Raw genomic sequence first — 18670 nt, 5'->3', positions numbered from 1 at the left:
GTGAGGTTCGGTTTTGCAGCTTTGCTAAATAGACACATAGCAAATATAGCCACCTTTTGCCAGAACCAGTCTGACAAAAGGGGCTAAAAACTAAAGCATGTATGACCAATTTGTACTGTACAGTTGTGGGAACCAGTGCAAAAGCTCCTTCCTTAATTCTTATCAGAGAAGAAGCAAGTGCTGTACCATACTTTAAATTTCTGTATCGATCAGATACCAACTAAATGTGGGGCCAGTATTCCCCACACAAGGCAAAAAACAACACTTTTAACTTATAAAGAAAGTTAATGTAGAGGAGAGCAGTGTGTTATGACCTATGAGTTGATTCATGATCGATTAGCAAATTCTGAACACATTTTAATGATCACTAAATCATAGTGACTTTTACTATTCACAATAATTGGTTATACTTTTGAAATTGGGCTTTGTGGAAACCTAAAATATAAATGTGCCTATTTCTAAACAACTCTTCTGTTGTTTAAATGTGCTGTAGGCTATAAATCAAATTGAGGTCACATTCAGTACAACGAGGTTTACACATGTTTCATAGTGGATCTTTTAGGTATATTTCTTTGTATTTCCCCATAAATAATTTACGCAATTAGGTGGGCTACATACTGAACTTAGAGGATAGAAACAAAGTATTGATTCTATCACGCTACTATCAATCTAATATCAATACCAGCATTGGTATCAATACTATTGATATTTACATTGATCCGCCCATTGTAATGACCATAAACCAGCCTTCTGCTTGTAAAACATTCACAGTGCAGTCTTACACTGCCATATAGAAAACTTCCCCTTTTGAATGCGGTGAGTGAAAGCTTTTAACTTTAATCCATGCAGGCTGATATTGATTAAAACAAACTAAAAATCTGTAACAAATTTATTTAATTAAATTATAAATAATAATCCATGTATACTATTTCATAGAGACTGTATAACTTTTAATTTGTGAAATCAACCTTTTATGCAGTGTGGCAAATGTTTAAATAATACAAAGAACAATTAGGGGCGTGTTAAGAATAAACTAATATTATTGATCGTTTTGAGAATAAAGTTGAATTTCAAGATCAAAGTTGAAATTCTATTTTGAGAAAAAAAAGTCAAATTTGGTGATTACAGGTGTTTCAGGACAAAGTGCCATGACTGCTATATACATTCTACAAAATGCCTTGTGCAGATGAATTAGTGAAACAAATTGATCAGCCGTCTTATAGTGTATTATGATACAACGTACATCCTCTTCATTGCACGAGGTTGCAGTCATCGATATTCCTGCATCTGTCCATTGGGAGGCATTTCATTTTGTACAAATTCGTTCAACTCTTTTTATGTGTTTTATGTGTTTATGTGTTTTTTTCCTTTTTCTGTCATCTTTTTACATCCTTTATCACCACACTGTGTTTATGTGATAAATTTTTAGTGTGCAGAAAACAGATTATGAAGTATGATTTTACTAACTCATCTACACAAGGCATTTTATAGAGGGTATAGGTTTGTCTTAATCTCCCCATTTAATTTTTTTTTCTCAAAATAGGATTTCAACTTTTATCTAGGAATTTTGACTTTATTCTCAAAGTGATCAATAGAATAAGTAGAAGTAGAATCCATAGAATAAATTAGGGCAGGCATACCTTCCAAAAAAGTGTGACATGTTTCCAAATGTTGACCTCTGTGTTACAGAAACAATGATTTCCATCTACATCAGCATCACAATTCTGGTAACAACAGCCCTGGCAAAAGGTATTTAATTTTATAGTATATTGTACTGTTTTCAATACAGAAAATGTTGATTGAATTTGTAAATTTGTACCAGTTTTGTTTATAGAATCTGTTTCATTTTATTCCATATTTTACATAAAAAAATTTTGTGTTTATTTCTTGTTTCTTTTAGGGTCAGTTGAATGCATTTTCTCAGAATCTCCTGGAACCCATTATTGTTTTGGAGCCATAGGACAGTCGCTAATTTTTCATCTGTCACATAAAATTGATACTTCAATGGGAGTTATGAAGGATAACAAATACTGGGTTGTAAAAACTGGCAATAATGGGACTATGTCTTTAAATCATGAATATGTAAATCAACCAAATGGCGTAAATAATGGAACACTGAAACTGGGTAAAGCCATGAAGAAACACTCTGGATATTACCAGTTGGAAGAACATGACTCTAAAGGAAAGTTACTGAAAAAAGCGAATGTATCTCTAAAAATATATGGTAAGTTTTTATTTTATTCGGTTGTTTGCTTCAAACTCAAGCTAATCGTTATTATTGATTTATATGAATGGCTATGTTTTATTAAAAGAGTTTTAAAAAAGCAGATGTTATAAACCAAGTACATTAATTGTATAGTTGTTTTTTTATTGAATATTACATATATACATATAAATGAGACTAAATTAAATGTTAATTCCATAAAAGACCTCATTGCTTTAATCTTCAAATCTGCAAAAGCAAAAATACTTTACTGCTTTATACTTTACTGTGCAAATTTAAAAAGTAATGTAAATGTACATGCAATGTACAGTAAAACAAATATTTGAGAAAAAACCTGAATACTAAATCAAAATTTGAGAATGGTCTGTTATACTGAATATGAGGGGAGCAAAGGCTGCAGGTTCATATTGAGTTTTAGTTCCTGTTATTCAAAAGAAATTTAAATCTAAATAAATACTGATGCAAAAAAGTGTAAATGCCAGAGGCATCAGAGAATACTACTGGTATTATTTTGCCATTTGATCCCAGTCAAGGAATAAAAAAGGATTTGTGATTAAATCAAGCTGTCAAAATCCTTTGTTTTTTTATTGTCAACAAAGTCAATGAACTTGAATGCTAAAGCTTAATAAAGAACTTCGGGTCACAAACCTATGCTTTCAACCGAAACAAACAACAGCAAACAACACAGTTTATTTGGTGAGTTGGTGAACAAGAAAGTGTTAAAACGTATTATACTTGCAGCAGGTATAATACTTTAAACTTGTCATGACCTGCGGAAACACAGATCGTGAGTAGTGAAGTAAAGGACCACGACCTTACAGGACCTTACTCAAGAGGCGAATTTATTAAGGCTGATGTCCAGAGCGAAACTTAGGCAATCACACAAGAGCAAAGGGAACTAGGAAAACACTAACAAAAATAAACTGGAACTAAAACTAGAGCTAGCAGAAAACAAGAAGACAGGTGCTAGAAGAAAAAGAGAAAGTGACTCAATGATTCGACAAGACATGAGGGGAGACTGAGCCAATATATACACAAGGGTGATAGAGAGAAGTGCATGGGAACACAACTGGAGCAAACTAGACTCAACAAGACATTACAAGAAGCAAAACTAAACATAATGCACACGGGACAAGAGACTATCAGAGTGACACTAAACACATTCAAAAACAGATATGATAGTCTACACCCTGGCAATGCAGGGGAGGACGCACCGAGGAAAGCCCAAGAGACTAGACATAAAAGGATACTAAATTAAACAATAACTAAAAACTAGAACTTAAGTAACAAAACACAGAGGCTCTCTAAACTGAACATCAGAATCTCAATATTCTCGGAAATTAAATCAAGTCTAACAACCTCAAAAACCTGGGTCAAAGACCCAGAAGCATGACAAAACCCTTATGGCACTGAAATACTGAAATATCTGAAACTGAAACATCTCTTTGCATTATTATATTAAAGTCTTTACCTTACAATATAAAGCAACTTGAGGCAACTGCTGTTGTGATTTGATGCTGTATACATATAACTAAATTAAACCTGGAAATCCAAAATTGTAACCCTTGAATGTTATTCATCTATTATTATTATTATTATTATTATTATTGTTATTATTAGTCAAATTGCTGTTTAAAAAAATATTTCCCCAAATGTGGGACAAATTAAGTGTATATTTCTCTTAATACTTGGTGATATTTCCCTAGAAACCTTTTTTGTGACAAATAAAATACAGTGCAAATTAACTTAAACTATATTTTATTTGTCTTCTACACTGCTTACACAATATGATTACATGTCTTCCAGCTCCAGTGTCAAAGCCAACACTGTCTCAGACGTGTTTGTCACCAGAACAGATGAAGATCAGCTGCTTCTCTGAGGGAGATGGAGTACAATTAATTTTGAGTTTGGATGGTCAGATACTTATACAAAGTAATGACCACAACCAGTCCCTAAACATTTGGACAGCCGAGTTTCCAAATGTTACCATCATCTTAGATGGAAAGCTGACTGGAAACCTTATGTGCCAAGTTTGGAATAATGTCAGCAGAGATGAAACCGTTATTCCCCTGGCAGCCTGCAGTGGTAGAGTATTTAAACGTAAGATTTTCTGAGACAACACTACATATTTTCTTTCAAAGGGATTTGAATTTATATGCAGTAAAAGAAATTATTTAGCATATGGTTTTGGTCGCTTGTGAATTCTTGTGGGAAAAAGTTAGTACACATCTCCTGTGACTTCAGATGTTACTGTATGTTGACGATATGGATGGGAAAAGCTGCTATTTGGAAATATTTAAGAAGCATTTTGGTATTTCTAAATTCGTCATGATATTCAATATTGTTTGACATTTGCTTTTGCATTCTAGGTTCTGTTACAACATTGACAGTGGCTGTGATAACCAGTGTCATCATGCTGTTTTTTATTGTAGTTTTGATTGTGGTTGTAAAACGTTTTTCCAAGAAAACAAGACTGACAACAGTTAATGAAGGTAAGTAAAGTATTTAAAGCCTTGCTGGGATTGTTTTTCTTTTTAAACAACATAGCTTCATCCAAAGCACAATACACTTTTTTTTTTATTTCCCCTCTAGGTAACTTTGACAGTGAAGTTATCTACACAGATGTTAGAGTGATTAGAAATAACAAATGAAATAAAACCAACTCAGGAAAATCAGCTGGGAAAGGATCCAGCCCTGACCCTGAAGTGGTTAAGTAGTTAAGAAGATGTATGGATGGGGTTTTTTTCTAAATTTTGTTTTGTTATTGGTAATTACTCTAAAATTTAGCAATTTAAACAACTAAAATGGGTAACAAGGATGAATAATGTTTATTGTTGTGGAGATGTATTAGGATATTACCATCAATTTACAATATTCATTTGCAACAAACAGTGTAATCTTTGACACCTCCAGCTTGCACATAACTTCACACAACACAGCTATAGACAGAAACAGCTCCTGTCCTCACTAACAGCTGAAATAGTTAATGTTCATAACTGTTAATATTCTGTAAAGCTTCTGTTTCAAACAAATGAAATGATCAAAATAATTAGTAAAAAGAATTAGTAAAAGAATAAAACCTTTATAAACTTTATCCCAAATCCTTATTTGGTTAATTCTAATTTGTAAACTGAAAATTACCAAATGTTTCAAGAAATTACTTCTTTGTTATAAGTTCTGTTTTTGCAGAATGGTATAACAATCTTTGATATCAGTATTGTACTATCATCACTACATACCTATATACATATATATACATATGTCAAAGCATATATCCAGTGAATATATATATATATATATATGTAGATAGATAGATAGATAGATAGATAGATATATGTGTATATATGTACTCATGTATATACATGAGGAAGACTATTTAGGAAGTTCTTTTTCCACGTATGCATGTATGTAGCTTCTATAAATTTGCTAAACCTTCATTTGTATTTTTGAAACAAAAAGAGTGTTTTTATACCTGAAAAAATGGGGATTCTACATGTTGCTAGATGACAGGCTGATCTTGTATTAATAAAAGGCATTTTTGTGAATTTACAGCACTTTGCTTCATTTTACTGTTGTAAATGTTCTTATGTTTGCATCCCTAGTCTAACTGCCCATAACATGAGGAGCGTTAATGTTCAGAAGTAAACTCTGCACATGCTTTTTCATTTTTTTTAATCATTCAGACTTAGTAGATCTGTGCTGTATTGTATCTTCAGAGATAAAAATAAACACCCAAGTCATTCCTGTTTCTGAAGCAGAGATAGTGAGAATGGAACAAGTTGTGGTTTAAGCACACAAACACGTCTATGGTTTTCATGTCTAATGTGAAACTTCCTGTTAGCATGTTCTACCAAACTTTGATGTACTATGCATGACTTGGGAGAAAAAAGCTTTAATGGTACTGCGTGCCACATAGTTTTGTAAGTTTATGGTCTGAATTCATTTAGTAATGCTCCACTGTGGGCATATCACAGGTCCTACTTGCACATGCTTTCTACATTTACTGAAAAGACAGTGTATTTATAATTCTATGAACGCGAGCAGTCAAGTTTTGATTTCTGTTTACTCTCAGTTAGCTGATTTTAAACTTACGATTGATTGATTCTGAACAGTTTTTTGACATTCAGGGCTGAACTGGTAATCTGGCATGCCGGGTGTTTTCCCGGTGGACTAACAAACTTTTGGGCTCCTGTGTGCTGGCCATACCAGCACTGACAGCATCCCATTGGTTCATTTTCATTATTGACTAGTGATAGGGATTCCAGCTCTTTTAAGAGAACCGACTCTTTCGGCTTGACTCACTACACAGATCCGGCTCTTTCGGCTCCCAACCGGCTCTTCAGGTTGTTTTGTTGCTTTAATTAATTTATTATCAACAACAATATAAAATTATGCACAAAATGAAGTACTAATGTAAAAAAAAATTGTTTCTTATTTATATATGTTTATTATATAAATATGCTTTTATTTATTCACTCCACATAAAATTAAAAAAATAAATTATAAAATACAAAAACCAACTATTTACAATTCTACTTTTAACTATTTAAATTTTCAGCTTTTTCCTTTTAAGCAAATTTAAAATGAAACAACACAAAACACTGCCATCCACAACACAATAAAATATAAATTAATATTCAAAACAAAAAGAAGATGGATGTTCTCTGTCATATAGGCCTGGGATGATTTTTTGGGAGAGTGTTTTCCTGCTTGGAATTGCATACATAGGATTCAGTGCATGAATAAACTTTCTGAATCCTTTAACATCCACAACTGAAAATAGTTGGAAATCAAGTGCAATCATTTTTGCCAGGTCTTTATCAATTGAGTTCTGTCTTGCTGGGGTCACAGACTTCTGCAAAAACTGTCTAATAGAGCTCTGGGTTGGTTTAGGTGGTTGTGGTGGTATACTGCAAGATGCTGTAGATGCAGCAGCAGCAGCAACAGTTGCAGTAGACACACTGGCATGTTCATTAATATCACACTCAACTGACTGTGTTTTATCTTCCCATTGCACTGATGGGTGGACAGCTCTCAGGTGCCTGTGCACGTTGTTTGTGGAGCCCGCGCTATATGATATCCTTTTCTTGCAGACTCTACACTCTGCCTATGTATTGTCAATAAGATTGAAATGGTTCCAGATTTTGGTTCTTTTCTTGGTGTCACTCATTTTCATTACTATACCTTTCTAATGTGATGATGTTTTCTCTTGTTGTTGCCCCTGGCTCTCTTTCTCTCCCTCTCCCTCCTTCTCTGTTCCTGTGCCACTGCGAGTGTAACTACCACCCCTCCCCCCTCTGCTCAGCGCAAGCACAAGGCTCACGTGCGGCGTGAAGCGAAAAAAAGTGAGAGAGAGAGGGTGAGAGAAAGAAAAAAAAGAAACACAGCTCCCAACAAGGAAACGACTCCCGTCGTTTACTTCAAAGATCTGGCTCTAAGAGCCGTTTCGTTCGCGACCGACACATCACTATTACTGACACTGGATTGCCCAGTCAAATCTCTTAATACGACCGGCCCCTCCCCTATCTTCAGTGTGCAGTTGATCAGCTTGTAGAAAAGTTTAGCATGGAAGAAAAAGTGAAGGTGGAGCTTAACAGCTAAGAGAAAATAAGAAACTAATAATAGATGCAGTAAATGTGTCATATTAACTGACATGTTAGCTGAACAGTAGTGCCAGCAACAACTAATAACAGCTAGTAACAGTTAGTAACCAGGCCTCACACTCACAGGAGGCTACTGCTGCTAGCACCAGCTGTGGAGTAGTGAGTAAGAGATGAGGAAGATGAACTATTTAGGAAACTGAGCCATTGACCTGGTAAGAAAATAGAAGGAGTGATATAATTAGGAAGGGAGAGATTCGAGGATTAAGGTAAAATGAATGGCTACTTGGTCCATGATCCACTTCGAACAGCTAAGGTATAGCTTTTAATTATTGTCACATGGTACAGTGCAACGTGTTTTATGTATACACACACACGTGTATAGCAATCATGGCGACATTCCATGTCTCTATAAAAATATGCGATTTCTGACCACATGGGCCTCTGTCCCTGACAGGTGCACAAAGCACTGAAGACCGACATTCTCTTCTGTGACTGAAGGCTTAGAGTAGGGTTTGCCACTTTCATGTTGGGCCCAGCCTGGCTCAAAGACCTAAGGACAGGCCACAAGCACTCTCAGTGTAGTAGAGGAAATTTTTTCATTGTCTCATTATACTCATTCCATGTCTGTCATGTGCATTTATGTATGTTCTCCCCAGCCCGTCTTTTCTCTCTCCCTATTTCTCTCCCTCCCTCCATGTCTCATCTTCTTTAATGTGTTTTCCTCTCTGTGTTTCCTCCCATTGTCTCCCCAGCCTGTCTTGTTCCCCTGTGCATGCCTTTTTCCCGGCCCCGTGTCACTGGGTATTTTAGTCTGCGTCTTAGTGTTTCTAGTTTTACATTGACAGCATCATGCCCTGTGTTCATTGTGTTCAGTTTTGTTTCCTCCTGTCTCATCTCCCCTAATTCATTTCTGCCGTGTTGCCCATGTGTTTCCACTTCCCTTGTCACCCCTCTGTGTATTTATTATGTGAGTTTACCCTTGTTCATTATCGGGTTGTCTCTTCTTCATATCGTGTCGTCTGTTCTTCATGCATTATGTTCAGGTATTTACGTTTAAGTGTTCCATGTCCAGGCTTCATGTTTCAGTATTTGTTTAGGTTTACTTTTCCCAGTGTAGTCCAGTTTGTCTACCAACAGTTGACAACTAGGGTGTCCTGGGGCCACATATATACTAGCTATCATAGAGCATGATCTTATAATAATATAACAAAGGCATTTTTGTGAATTTACACTCTATTTCCCCTTTTGATAATGGTGTTTTTGTTCCTTTAGATACTAGACTTGTAAATAGCATTGCTTCAAAGTTAAAAGTCAGTATCGCCAGTGCCTACCCTGACAGTCTGTCCACCACATAAGGAACTTGCGTGCTAAAAAGTATTCCATATAAGGTACTGTAACCACATCTCTTTCTCTTTCATTCTGTGTAGCTCTTGTGTTGTTTTGTATCTATGTAGTTAAAAATACACACCCTAGTTTGCTACTGTGTGAGGACAGTGAGAATGGAACAAGTTGTGGCTTAAATAGATTCTATCATGCATTGTTTTTTGTCTACTGTGAAACTTCCTGTTTGTTTCTTTTAACAGACTTTGTTAATGCAGGCTATGTTGCTGAATGTACATGCAGGACATGAACCCCCTCTTATACTCCTAGGGCATAACACAACTCTTACTGCACAACACATAGCTGATGCTTTGTTGGTTCAATGTATTTTAAGAATTTTGTTGTCACTGCATAGGTAGAATAATAAATGTACAATATTTCATTAATGTAGGTTTTTAAACTATGATTCACAATTGATAAGAGTCTTTCAAGTACAATTTCAGAAGACACCAATTTTAGTTTATATTGTCATTAATATCCCGCCGTGGGCATATTGTATGTGATGTAGGAATTTCAGAAGGTAAATGCCAGAAGTATAACACAGTATAACCACAAATAGTTTGGTTCATAATTTGTTAGATAGTTTGTTGTTTTTGGAATTTTGTTGGTACACCACAACATTAGATTTCAAATCAAAAAATAATATGCAATCAAGCACAGACTCAGGGTAGCATTGTTTGGATTATCTTTTCTCTACATACCTTTCTCTTCTTCTAAGTTAATATTGGTTTCTGTCCCAAGAATGTGTGTTAGTAAATCTATGTCCAGTTGGTTAGTGATCACCTGTTTTTCTGTCTGTATCTGGAAGTCCCCAATCCCACAGGATCTTAGATGGGTATTTTCAACCACCCCAAGGGGTGCATCCAATTTTGACCTCTGGTCTTCTAGGCCATACTCTAGTAGTAAGTAAGCAAGTAAAATTTATATATATAGCACTTGTTAAGACAGGAAGCTATTACAAAGCGCTTCACATGGGAAGGAATATAAAAGCATATTAAACGAAACAATATATTACACACGAACATTACCCAAATGCCTGTCTAAACAGATGTGTTTTAAGCTCTTTTTTAAAAGAAGCCACAGAGTCGATGGTGCGTAGTGGGGGAGATTAACTGTTCCACAGTATTGGAGCTAGGGTTTGAAAAGCGCGATCCCCCTTCGTTTTCGAACGGGTCTGTGGAATAGTTAGAAGACCACTATCAGTGGATCTAAGGATCCAGTTTGGAGAGTAGAATTGAAGAAGCTCAGTGATATAGGAGGGGGCCTCTCCTCGTAAAGACATAAATGTAAAAGTGAGGATTTTAAACTAATATCTGTACCCAACTGGAAGCCAGTGCAAGAATTTTAACATGGGAGTGATATGGGAGAATTTTTTGCTGTGGGTTAAAAGCCTTGCAAGAGTGTGTCACAATAGTCTGACCGGGAGGAGATGAAGGCGTGGACAGGCGTCTCCATTTTACCTTTGGAGACAATAGTCCTAAGTTTAGCAATATTTCTTAAATAAAAAAATTAGGAGCAGGTCACAGACTTGATATAAGCATCAAAAGACAGAGATTTATCAAAAATTATTCCAAGATTCTGAGCAGTAGCTTTTATCGAGGCTGAGAAAGAACCGAGATTTAGACTCATTTGGGGCTTGATACTCTCTGGAGCAAGAATTAAACACTCAGCCTTGTCTGCGTTCAGCTGCAAAAAAATTGTTTGTCATCCAACCATCAATTTTCTTAAGACAGTCCATTAAAGTGAATAACTTGTCTAATTCCCAAGGTTTAAAGGAGATGTATAATTGGATATCGTCTGCATACAGATGGTAGGAAATAATTTTGAAACTGCTAATGATACGGCCTAAAGGAAGAATATATAATAAAAATAACAAGGGGCTTAAAACCGATCCTTGTCCACATGACAATTTTGCTACATCTGACCAGAAGTTTCCCACTGAAACTAAAAGTGTTCTATCCGCCAGAAATGAGGTGAACCACTTTAGGACAGATCCAGATATCCCTACCATATGATTTAAGTGGTGGATTAAGATCTGAAGATCAACGGTATCAAAGGTTGCGCTAAGGTCCAATAGAACAAGGACTGAGCAATCGCCTCCATGGCCATCAAAAGGTCATTTGTGACTTTGAGGAGAGCTGTTTCTGTGGAGTATGGCTTTCTAAAAACCTCTAGTGTGTTCTTTACTTGTGACCAAATGAATTTTTCTAATAATTTAGAAATGAAAGTGAGTTTTGATATGGGTCTGTAGCTTGACTGAAGTGTCGGTTCCAGATTAGGCTTTTTCAGCAGAGGTTGAATAACTCCCTGTTTAAAGCAGACAGAGATAGCAAGGAACAGTTTATCAATGTGACCACAGGAGCCCAATGGTATCAAGAACTTTACAAAATAAAGAAGTAGGTAGGACATCAGCTAGACTCGTTGAGGGTTTCATTTGTGTCAGTATTTCCGATAGATCTTTTAAAGAAACTGGGTGGAAGGATTCCATAATTATGGAGTGTGGAAGATTATGGTTGAAGGGGTTATCTAAGTGAGTTAGGTCTATATTCCTATCTTGAAAAAATCTTAAAAAGCCACTGCAATCCTTATCTGAAAAGACAGGTGTACATGGAGTTGGGGGGGAGACAGTGCTACTCACTGTATCAAAGAGAACCTTAGGATTTCTTTTTCCTACTGCAAGTAGTTTAGAGAAACAAGCAGCTCTCTAGTCTTTCACTATGTCATTAAAGGTAGATAATATTTCTTTTAAGTGGAGCTTATGAACATCAAGTTTTGTGGCTTTCCAGAGCCGCTCAGTTTTACGGTAAATTCGTCTAAAGCTGCAGATAGCTTCTTTGAACCAAGGCAGGGATTTAACAGTGCTGCCTTTCCTAATGTTAAGAGGAGCCACTTTACCTAGAATTTTTTGACAATGCAAAATGAAGGAGGCCAATGCCGTTCCATATAATCAGTTTCAGGTAAATTATTATCAATCAATTCCACAAATTCTTCCACCACAGAGCCAGTAGTTAATCGTGAATGCTTCACATGAACAGAGGGCAGAGTGTCACATGTAAAGGAGAGATCAAATAAAAGATATCAGAAGCAGCGTGGCATGAACTGTCATCGACATGGAAATTAAAACCAATAATTACAAATACTTATTACAAATAAGTAGTTATAAAAGCTTACTTAACACACTTTCAACACAATCTCAATTAAGTTACTTAAGTCAATTAAGTTTTGTTAAAATGCTATATATGAGATTATTAAACAATATTAAACCATTTATATCCATCTTGGGGCGACCGTGGCTCAGGGGGTTGGGAAGGGCACCTGTAACCGGAAGGTCGCCGGTTCGATCCCCGGCCTCTCTGTCCTGGTCGTTGTGTCCTTGGGCAAGACACTTCACCCGTTGCCTACTGGTGTTGGCCAGAGGGGCCGATGGCGCGATATGGCAGCCTCGCTTCTGTCAGTCTGCCCCAGGGCAGCTGTGGCTACAACCGTAGCTTGCCTCCACCAGTGTGTGAATGTGAGCGTGAATGAATAATGTCATTGTAAAGCGCTTTGGGTGCCTTGAAAAGCGCTATATAAATCCAATGCATTATTATTATTATCTTTATAAAAATATACTAATGATAAATAATGCTTTAGTATTAACTAATACTTTATTGATGCTTAATAATGTGTAGTTATAATGAAGTGTTACAGTACCAACTCTTTTCTTCCATTAACTACATATTGTTTTGTCTGCTGAGGATGACGCTGGGATTTTTTGTGTCTAGATCGATTAAACTAGTTTGTATTTTCTAGGATATCTTCCGTAAGTAAAGGAGGCATAAATGCTAATTCCTTACATTAGAAACTTTTCCTTCTTTAATTTCTTCTTTTCTTAATTTCAGTAACTCTTGTTATTAGACTAAGAACAAGTAAATATAAATAAGATACGTCCCTCAGTAATACTTCAATGAATCTAAATATTTGCCTCCACAATTCTGTCTAAAGCCACAACCACCACCCTGCAACCACTGAGAAGAACGCTGATCGCAGGTGAGTGATGCTAAACTTGCTACTAAAAATGCAATAAGTTTACTGTAGCTCTCATCTAAGTTGTTTAAACTGTTGGAAATGGAAACATGGTATGCTACAAAGTTTTTGTAAGGAATTAGCTGAAGGTGGAAAGACAAAAAAAGAAAGGCAAAATAAGTTAACACAAGAACACAAAAAGAATTCCCAAGTCATTCCTTGCAGAAAAAAAACATGCGAATGGAATTAATGTTGAACAATGTGATTATAATTTTAATCTGATGTAAAAAGTTGGTATTTGCAGCTAGAAGTGCTTGTTAAGTGCATTACTTGTTCATCCAGTCGTTCCCTTGTGTCTGTGTTTTGTAAATACATGCTAGCAGCATTATGTCAAGTTGAATTCCCAGTAAAAACAAGAATGGACATGATCTTGTTTCAGAAATACATTTGATAACCATATCAGGAATATCTTACTATCTGATTTGGATGTCTGATTTTTTTCTCATCTGCTTGTGGACTTTGGCTATTTTTCTTTGTAGAAAGAATAAAAGAAAACATAACAAAGATGCTGTTGGAAAATAACTTTTTTAATAATAAATTTGTAAAACTGATAATAAAGAGAGAGAACCATTTCTTAAGGCTTTTGTAAAGTTGTGATACTATAGAATGATTGCCCATTGTTTCTGAATACTACATGAATATTACAACAGCCCACTGTCACCATAATGACAGTAACACATTCAGGACTTTAGTAGAACTGCACGAAAATAGCTGCTTCCTCAACTCTCTCTACACAAGACAGTGAGAAGACATACATACCACCCAGCTGTCAGTGGGAAATTCACTGTCTGCTCAAGCAACAAAAAGTACCTCGTACTTCAAATATGGTGAGTACCTTTTACAGTTTTGACTGTTCCAATTGCAACATCAATTAACAAACAAACAAGCATATTTTTAAGTCTAAATTATATAAAATCCTATCTCTGAAACTGTCTGCTAATTATATTATTATTGCAAATATGAAAGTGTGTTTTAATACAAAAGTAAACCTGAATCTGGTTGATTGAGTATTAGGGCCACATTAAGAAAAAAAATTTATTGATCATTCTGAGAATAAAGTTGAAATGTCAAGAAAAAAGTCAAAGTAGTATATTGAGAAAAAAAAGTTGAAATACTAAGAAGGAAAAAAATACAAATGTGGAAGAGTTGGCTGGAAAATGACCAAGGATGTACGTTATATCACAAGACACGATAAGTTGGCTGATCAATTTGTTTCAAACTCATCTACACAAGATGTTTTGTAGAGGTATGGCAGCTCTGGCAGCTTGTCTTGAAAAACAAGTTTTCTCCACATTTTAACTTTTTTCTCAAAATAGTATTTTGACTCTTTAATCGAAACAGAATTACAAATTATTCTCAATATATCAGTAATATTTTTCTCTTAATGTGGACCTAACACTCTTAGGTTGTCACTATTGTTAAGAGTTTGATTCTGCCACAACAGAAAATGATATTGACCAGCATGATCATTGCAGCTCTGACAACCGCTCCTCTGGCACAAGGTATGCTTCAACAATTACAAACTACTATGTTGTTTAGCTGCAATTACTATAAACAAACAAAAAAAAAAGATATTTAAATTTCAAGTCATTCTAAAAAATATTTTACCATATTATTTATTAATTGGATCAATATTTAATACAGTGCTGTATTATGTACTGCCAGGTCTCTATGTCTTTAATACTGATACTCACGCAGCATTGCCTCAGTCATTTAAAATATAAATGACTGAACGAACTATGAATCTGCAAAAATTAATGTATAAATGAATAAAAAATGAATAACACAAACTGCAAATGAAAATAAGTTAAAATTTATTCAAAGTATATGGTTTTCAATTTAGTCAGTAGTTGGTGGGATTCATAAGGTATATCACAAGTAACTAAAAACAACAATTTTCCCTTTTTGTATTTTTAGTTTTTACTTTTCTTTAATATTTTTTCTTTTTTCTCTCTATAGGGTTTTCAGAGTGTAATCTAACTCAACCTAGATCCCATAAGTGTTTTGGAATATTGGGACAACCACTCATTTTTTACTTATCTACTAGTCTAAACACAAAGACCAGATTCGAGAAGAATACAGATGTTATTTTAAACTTAAAAAATTACTCCTTACTAAATATAAATGAAAAATACAGGAGTCGTTCTACCCTGTTCACAAATGGAACATTTATGCTCAGCAGTGCAACAAAAAATGATTCTGGAGAGTACAAGATGGAAAAACACGCATCTGATGGTGTGTTATTGCACAAAATAATCGTTGAATTGGACATACTAGGTAAGACAACAATTCCTTTTTTCTTCGGAAAATATATGTGTAACAGCAATAATGCATATGATATGGATTTACTGTAAAGGAGAAAATAAACAACTTACATTACAAATCTTTTTAAACCTTTCATACCTAGATTAAAAATGTTTGTTTTTTGAGCAGTTTGTCTTTGAGTCATAATTTGCCAGATGCATTTTCTTTAGTAAGTTTTGAAGGTACCTGGAAGCAGAGTTTCTGTAGCATTTTTATATAAATTATTTTGATGTAATTCTACTCTTTAATTTTTTATATACACTTATATAACCAGTTGCATAGATCAGCGGTCCCAAACCCCTGGGCCACGGACCGGTACTGGTCCGTGAGTCGTCTGGTACCGGGCTGCAAGAGTTGACGCTCGGGTGTGAAATTCATGGTTTTCAGGGTTTTTAGCGTTATTTTTTTTAATCGTTTTTATCGTTAACTTGGTTTCCCTGGGTCTTTTCCCATGTGTCATGAATAAATATTTTTTTTGGTACCGGTACCGGTGTTATTTTGTTGTATTTATCTGCGACACCTTAAAGGCTGTCGGACATAAACCGGTCCGTGGCACAGAAAAGGTTGGGGACCACTGGCATTGATGACATATACAACTGCTGTGTTGCATGGTCTTTTTACTGTAGACACCTCTCAAACCTACTTTTGTTAGGTTTATTAGCTAATGTCTCTAAAGAAGTAATTTGTTTAAGAGTTTCTTTTACTGGAAATTAAATACAACTGAAATAAATATATAGCCAACAGTTTCCAGTTGGCATCACATTTTTAAGTGACTATAAATCTGTTTTTCAGCCCCTGTGTCAGAACCAGCTATATCACAGATGTGTTTGTCACCAGAACAGAAGACAGTGAGCTGCTTCTCTGAAGGAGATGAAGTAGAGTTCACTTTGTCGTTGCATGATAACTCACTGATACAGACCAGACCCAAGGAAACAGACAACCACAACGTTTTAAACATTACCATCAGCTTACATGGTCAGATGATGGGAAACTTGACATGTATTGTTCAAAACAATGTCAGCAGAGAACAAAGAGTCATCCGCCTTAGAAGCTGTACAGGTAGAGTCATGACATTTTATTTTATCTGAATATCTTTAAAAATATATTTTTGGAGGTCGTGTATTTTGTTGTAGCTATTTGGTATATGTGTGTGCTTTGATTTATTTTACAGAAAAAAGAAAGAAAATGATCTTTCAACTCCATGGATAGCTTGCATTTTTAGTTTATAGTAGTTTACAGTATTATGCACCAAATTCAAGTACACATCCTGGGTTTGAGGTCACTTGAGGTCATGTAGCCCTGTAAATGAGAGTGCATTATCTCAGTTCCTTATTAATGTTGTTTTGTATATCTTCTAGATAAAGTTTCTCACCTCTCTGCCTTGAATGTGGTTGTGGTGGCAAGCACTTCTATTCTACTTCTGGATTTGGCCCTGCTTCTTGGTATCAAATATTTCAATAGGACAACTAACCCTATCACCGTTAATGAAGGTAAAAGATACATATTCATTTAATGTTCTTGATTTAATAAACTAGTATAAAAACCTGGACAGTTTTGTTGACATTTCTGAAAATCTTTTGAAAAAACTAGAAAATGGAAAGCGTGAATTTATGTATTGGGAATATGTACCTTATTTTACCATTCTGTATAATGTAAAAAAAAACCCCCAATATTATTATCCTTTAACTGCGCAAGACACAGTTAAAATGTCTTTTTTTAAACTTCTTTCAGTTCATGCTGCTGTAGTCTACTCTGTCAGAGTGAAGCAACACACAAGGAAAACACCAACCACTTCACACCAAAATGCAAATTAATTTTCTAATGAAACATGAGAAAATTAAATTACAGATATTTGCTATGTCTGTAATAGTTCTTTGTCATTTGTCCCACCCTTTTGAGGTCATGGTGTTTGGGTTTTCTATTTTTTTAGTATTGAGTTCTCTTTATTGTTTAGTTGTATTTCCGTTTCCATGTTGTCTTGTCAAGATGTCTCATCTCCCCTTCCTGTGTGTCATTCCATGTCTCCCCTGTTCATGTTCATTCAGTGTTCTCCCCAGCCTGTCATGTCTCTGTTTCTTGTGGTCTCTCGTCTCCTCTCTCTCGTCTTCCCTGGCTCCCTCTCTCACATCTGCCTTTCCTCCTGTTTCAAGCTCATGTGTCAGACTATGTTACTGTGTTTCCTGTTTTATTTTGATAGTCTCGTGGTCCATGTTCAGTGTATTTAGTTTTGCTTCCCCTGTGGGGTCATGGTCATTTGCTTCAGCTGTGCTTTCCATGTGTTTCCACTTCCCTCGTCTCCTCTCTGTGTTTAGTGTGTGTTTTCTGTCATCCATTGTTAGGTTGTCTGTTGTGTTCACGTTGCGTTTCCTGGCTTCCATGTTTCCTGTTTTTAAAGGTTTCTACATTTTGGTTATCCCATGTTCAGGTTTTTATCATGTTCATTTGATGTTCTTTGTCCCTTGAGTTTAGCATTTAGTTTCTCCCAGTTTAGTTCTAGTTAAGTTTTGCTTTAGTATCTGCCTGACTTTTGTTTGTTACCTTCTCCTAGCTAATAAACGGCTCGCCTTTTGTTAATCCCTGTACCTGCCTTGAGTGTCTCCGTTTGGCTCCATTAAAAGAAATACAATGTTAGCCTTATGACTAACATAGCAAATGCTTAGGGTGGAAGGTTAAACCCCGTCTTCTCTAGTTTGCATGCAAAATATCGCTGGGCGAAATACTAATTGCAAGTTCCTCTCTGATGCATTGTAGTATGATTCTGTGTGAATGTAGAAGTGCTGTGTGTGAATGAGGCAACTTGTATAAAGTGATCTCATAGAGTAGAAAAGTGCTACATAATAACCAGTACATTTACCTTTTTTGTTTTTTACTTTTTTTTTTTTTTTTTTTTGCTATCTACAATAGAAATTTCTGTGAGTGTTTTTTTTTTTTTTAACAATGTGTCCACAGTAAAGTGAATAAATAAATAAATAACACAGGACATTTTTGTCTGTTTTTTGAAAAAAACAAAAAAAAACAAGAAACTTTGTTATTATACCACCAGGAGGCAGCAGTACCAAGTAGTTTAAGCTTGATGTAAGCTACCAGCTGGACA

At 35.5% G+C, this 18670-nt stretch overlaps 1 protein-coding gene across 1 annotated transcript; it reads left to right on the top strand.

Moving 5' to 3' along the window:
- Positions 1-13903: 13903 nt before the first annotated feature.
- On the top strand, positions 13904-18427 carry LOC120442211. The gene is made up of 6 exons (XM_039618130.1): positions 13904-14099; positions 14717-14774; positions 15232-15549; positions 16369-16635; positions 16935-17066; positions 17308-18427. The coding sequence occupies exons 1-6, from the start codon at positions 14097-14099 to the stop codon at positions 17388-17390; spliced, it is 861 nt and encodes a 286-aa protein (XP_039474064.1). The 5' UTR covers positions 13904-14096; the 3' UTR covers positions 17391-18427.
- Positions 18428-18670: the final 243 nt, after the last annotated feature.

Source organism: Oreochromis aureus, linkage group 10, assembly GCF_013358895.1.
Source record: "Oreochromis aureus strain Israel breed Guangdong linkage group 10, ZZ_aureus, whole genome shotgun sequence".
Lineage (NCBI taxonomy): Eukaryota > Metazoa > Chordata > Actinopteri > Cichliformes > Cichlidae > Oreochromis > Oreochromis aureus.
Note: the sequence above shows the minus strand (reverse complement) of the source record. Positions and strands in the feature narration are given on the sequence as shown.

Bases quoted from the DNA above. Each gene is read 5' to 3' on its own strand.
- LOC120442211 (XM_039618130.1), top strand. The intron at 14,775-15,231 runs GTATGCTTCAAC...TTCTCTCTATAG, and splicing joins AACCGCTCCTCTGGCACAAG to GGTTTTCAGAGTGTAATCTA. The intron at 15,550-16,368 runs GTAAGACAACAA...TCTGTTTTTCAG, and splicing joins CGTTGAATTGGACATACTAG to CCCCTGTGTCAGAACCAGCT.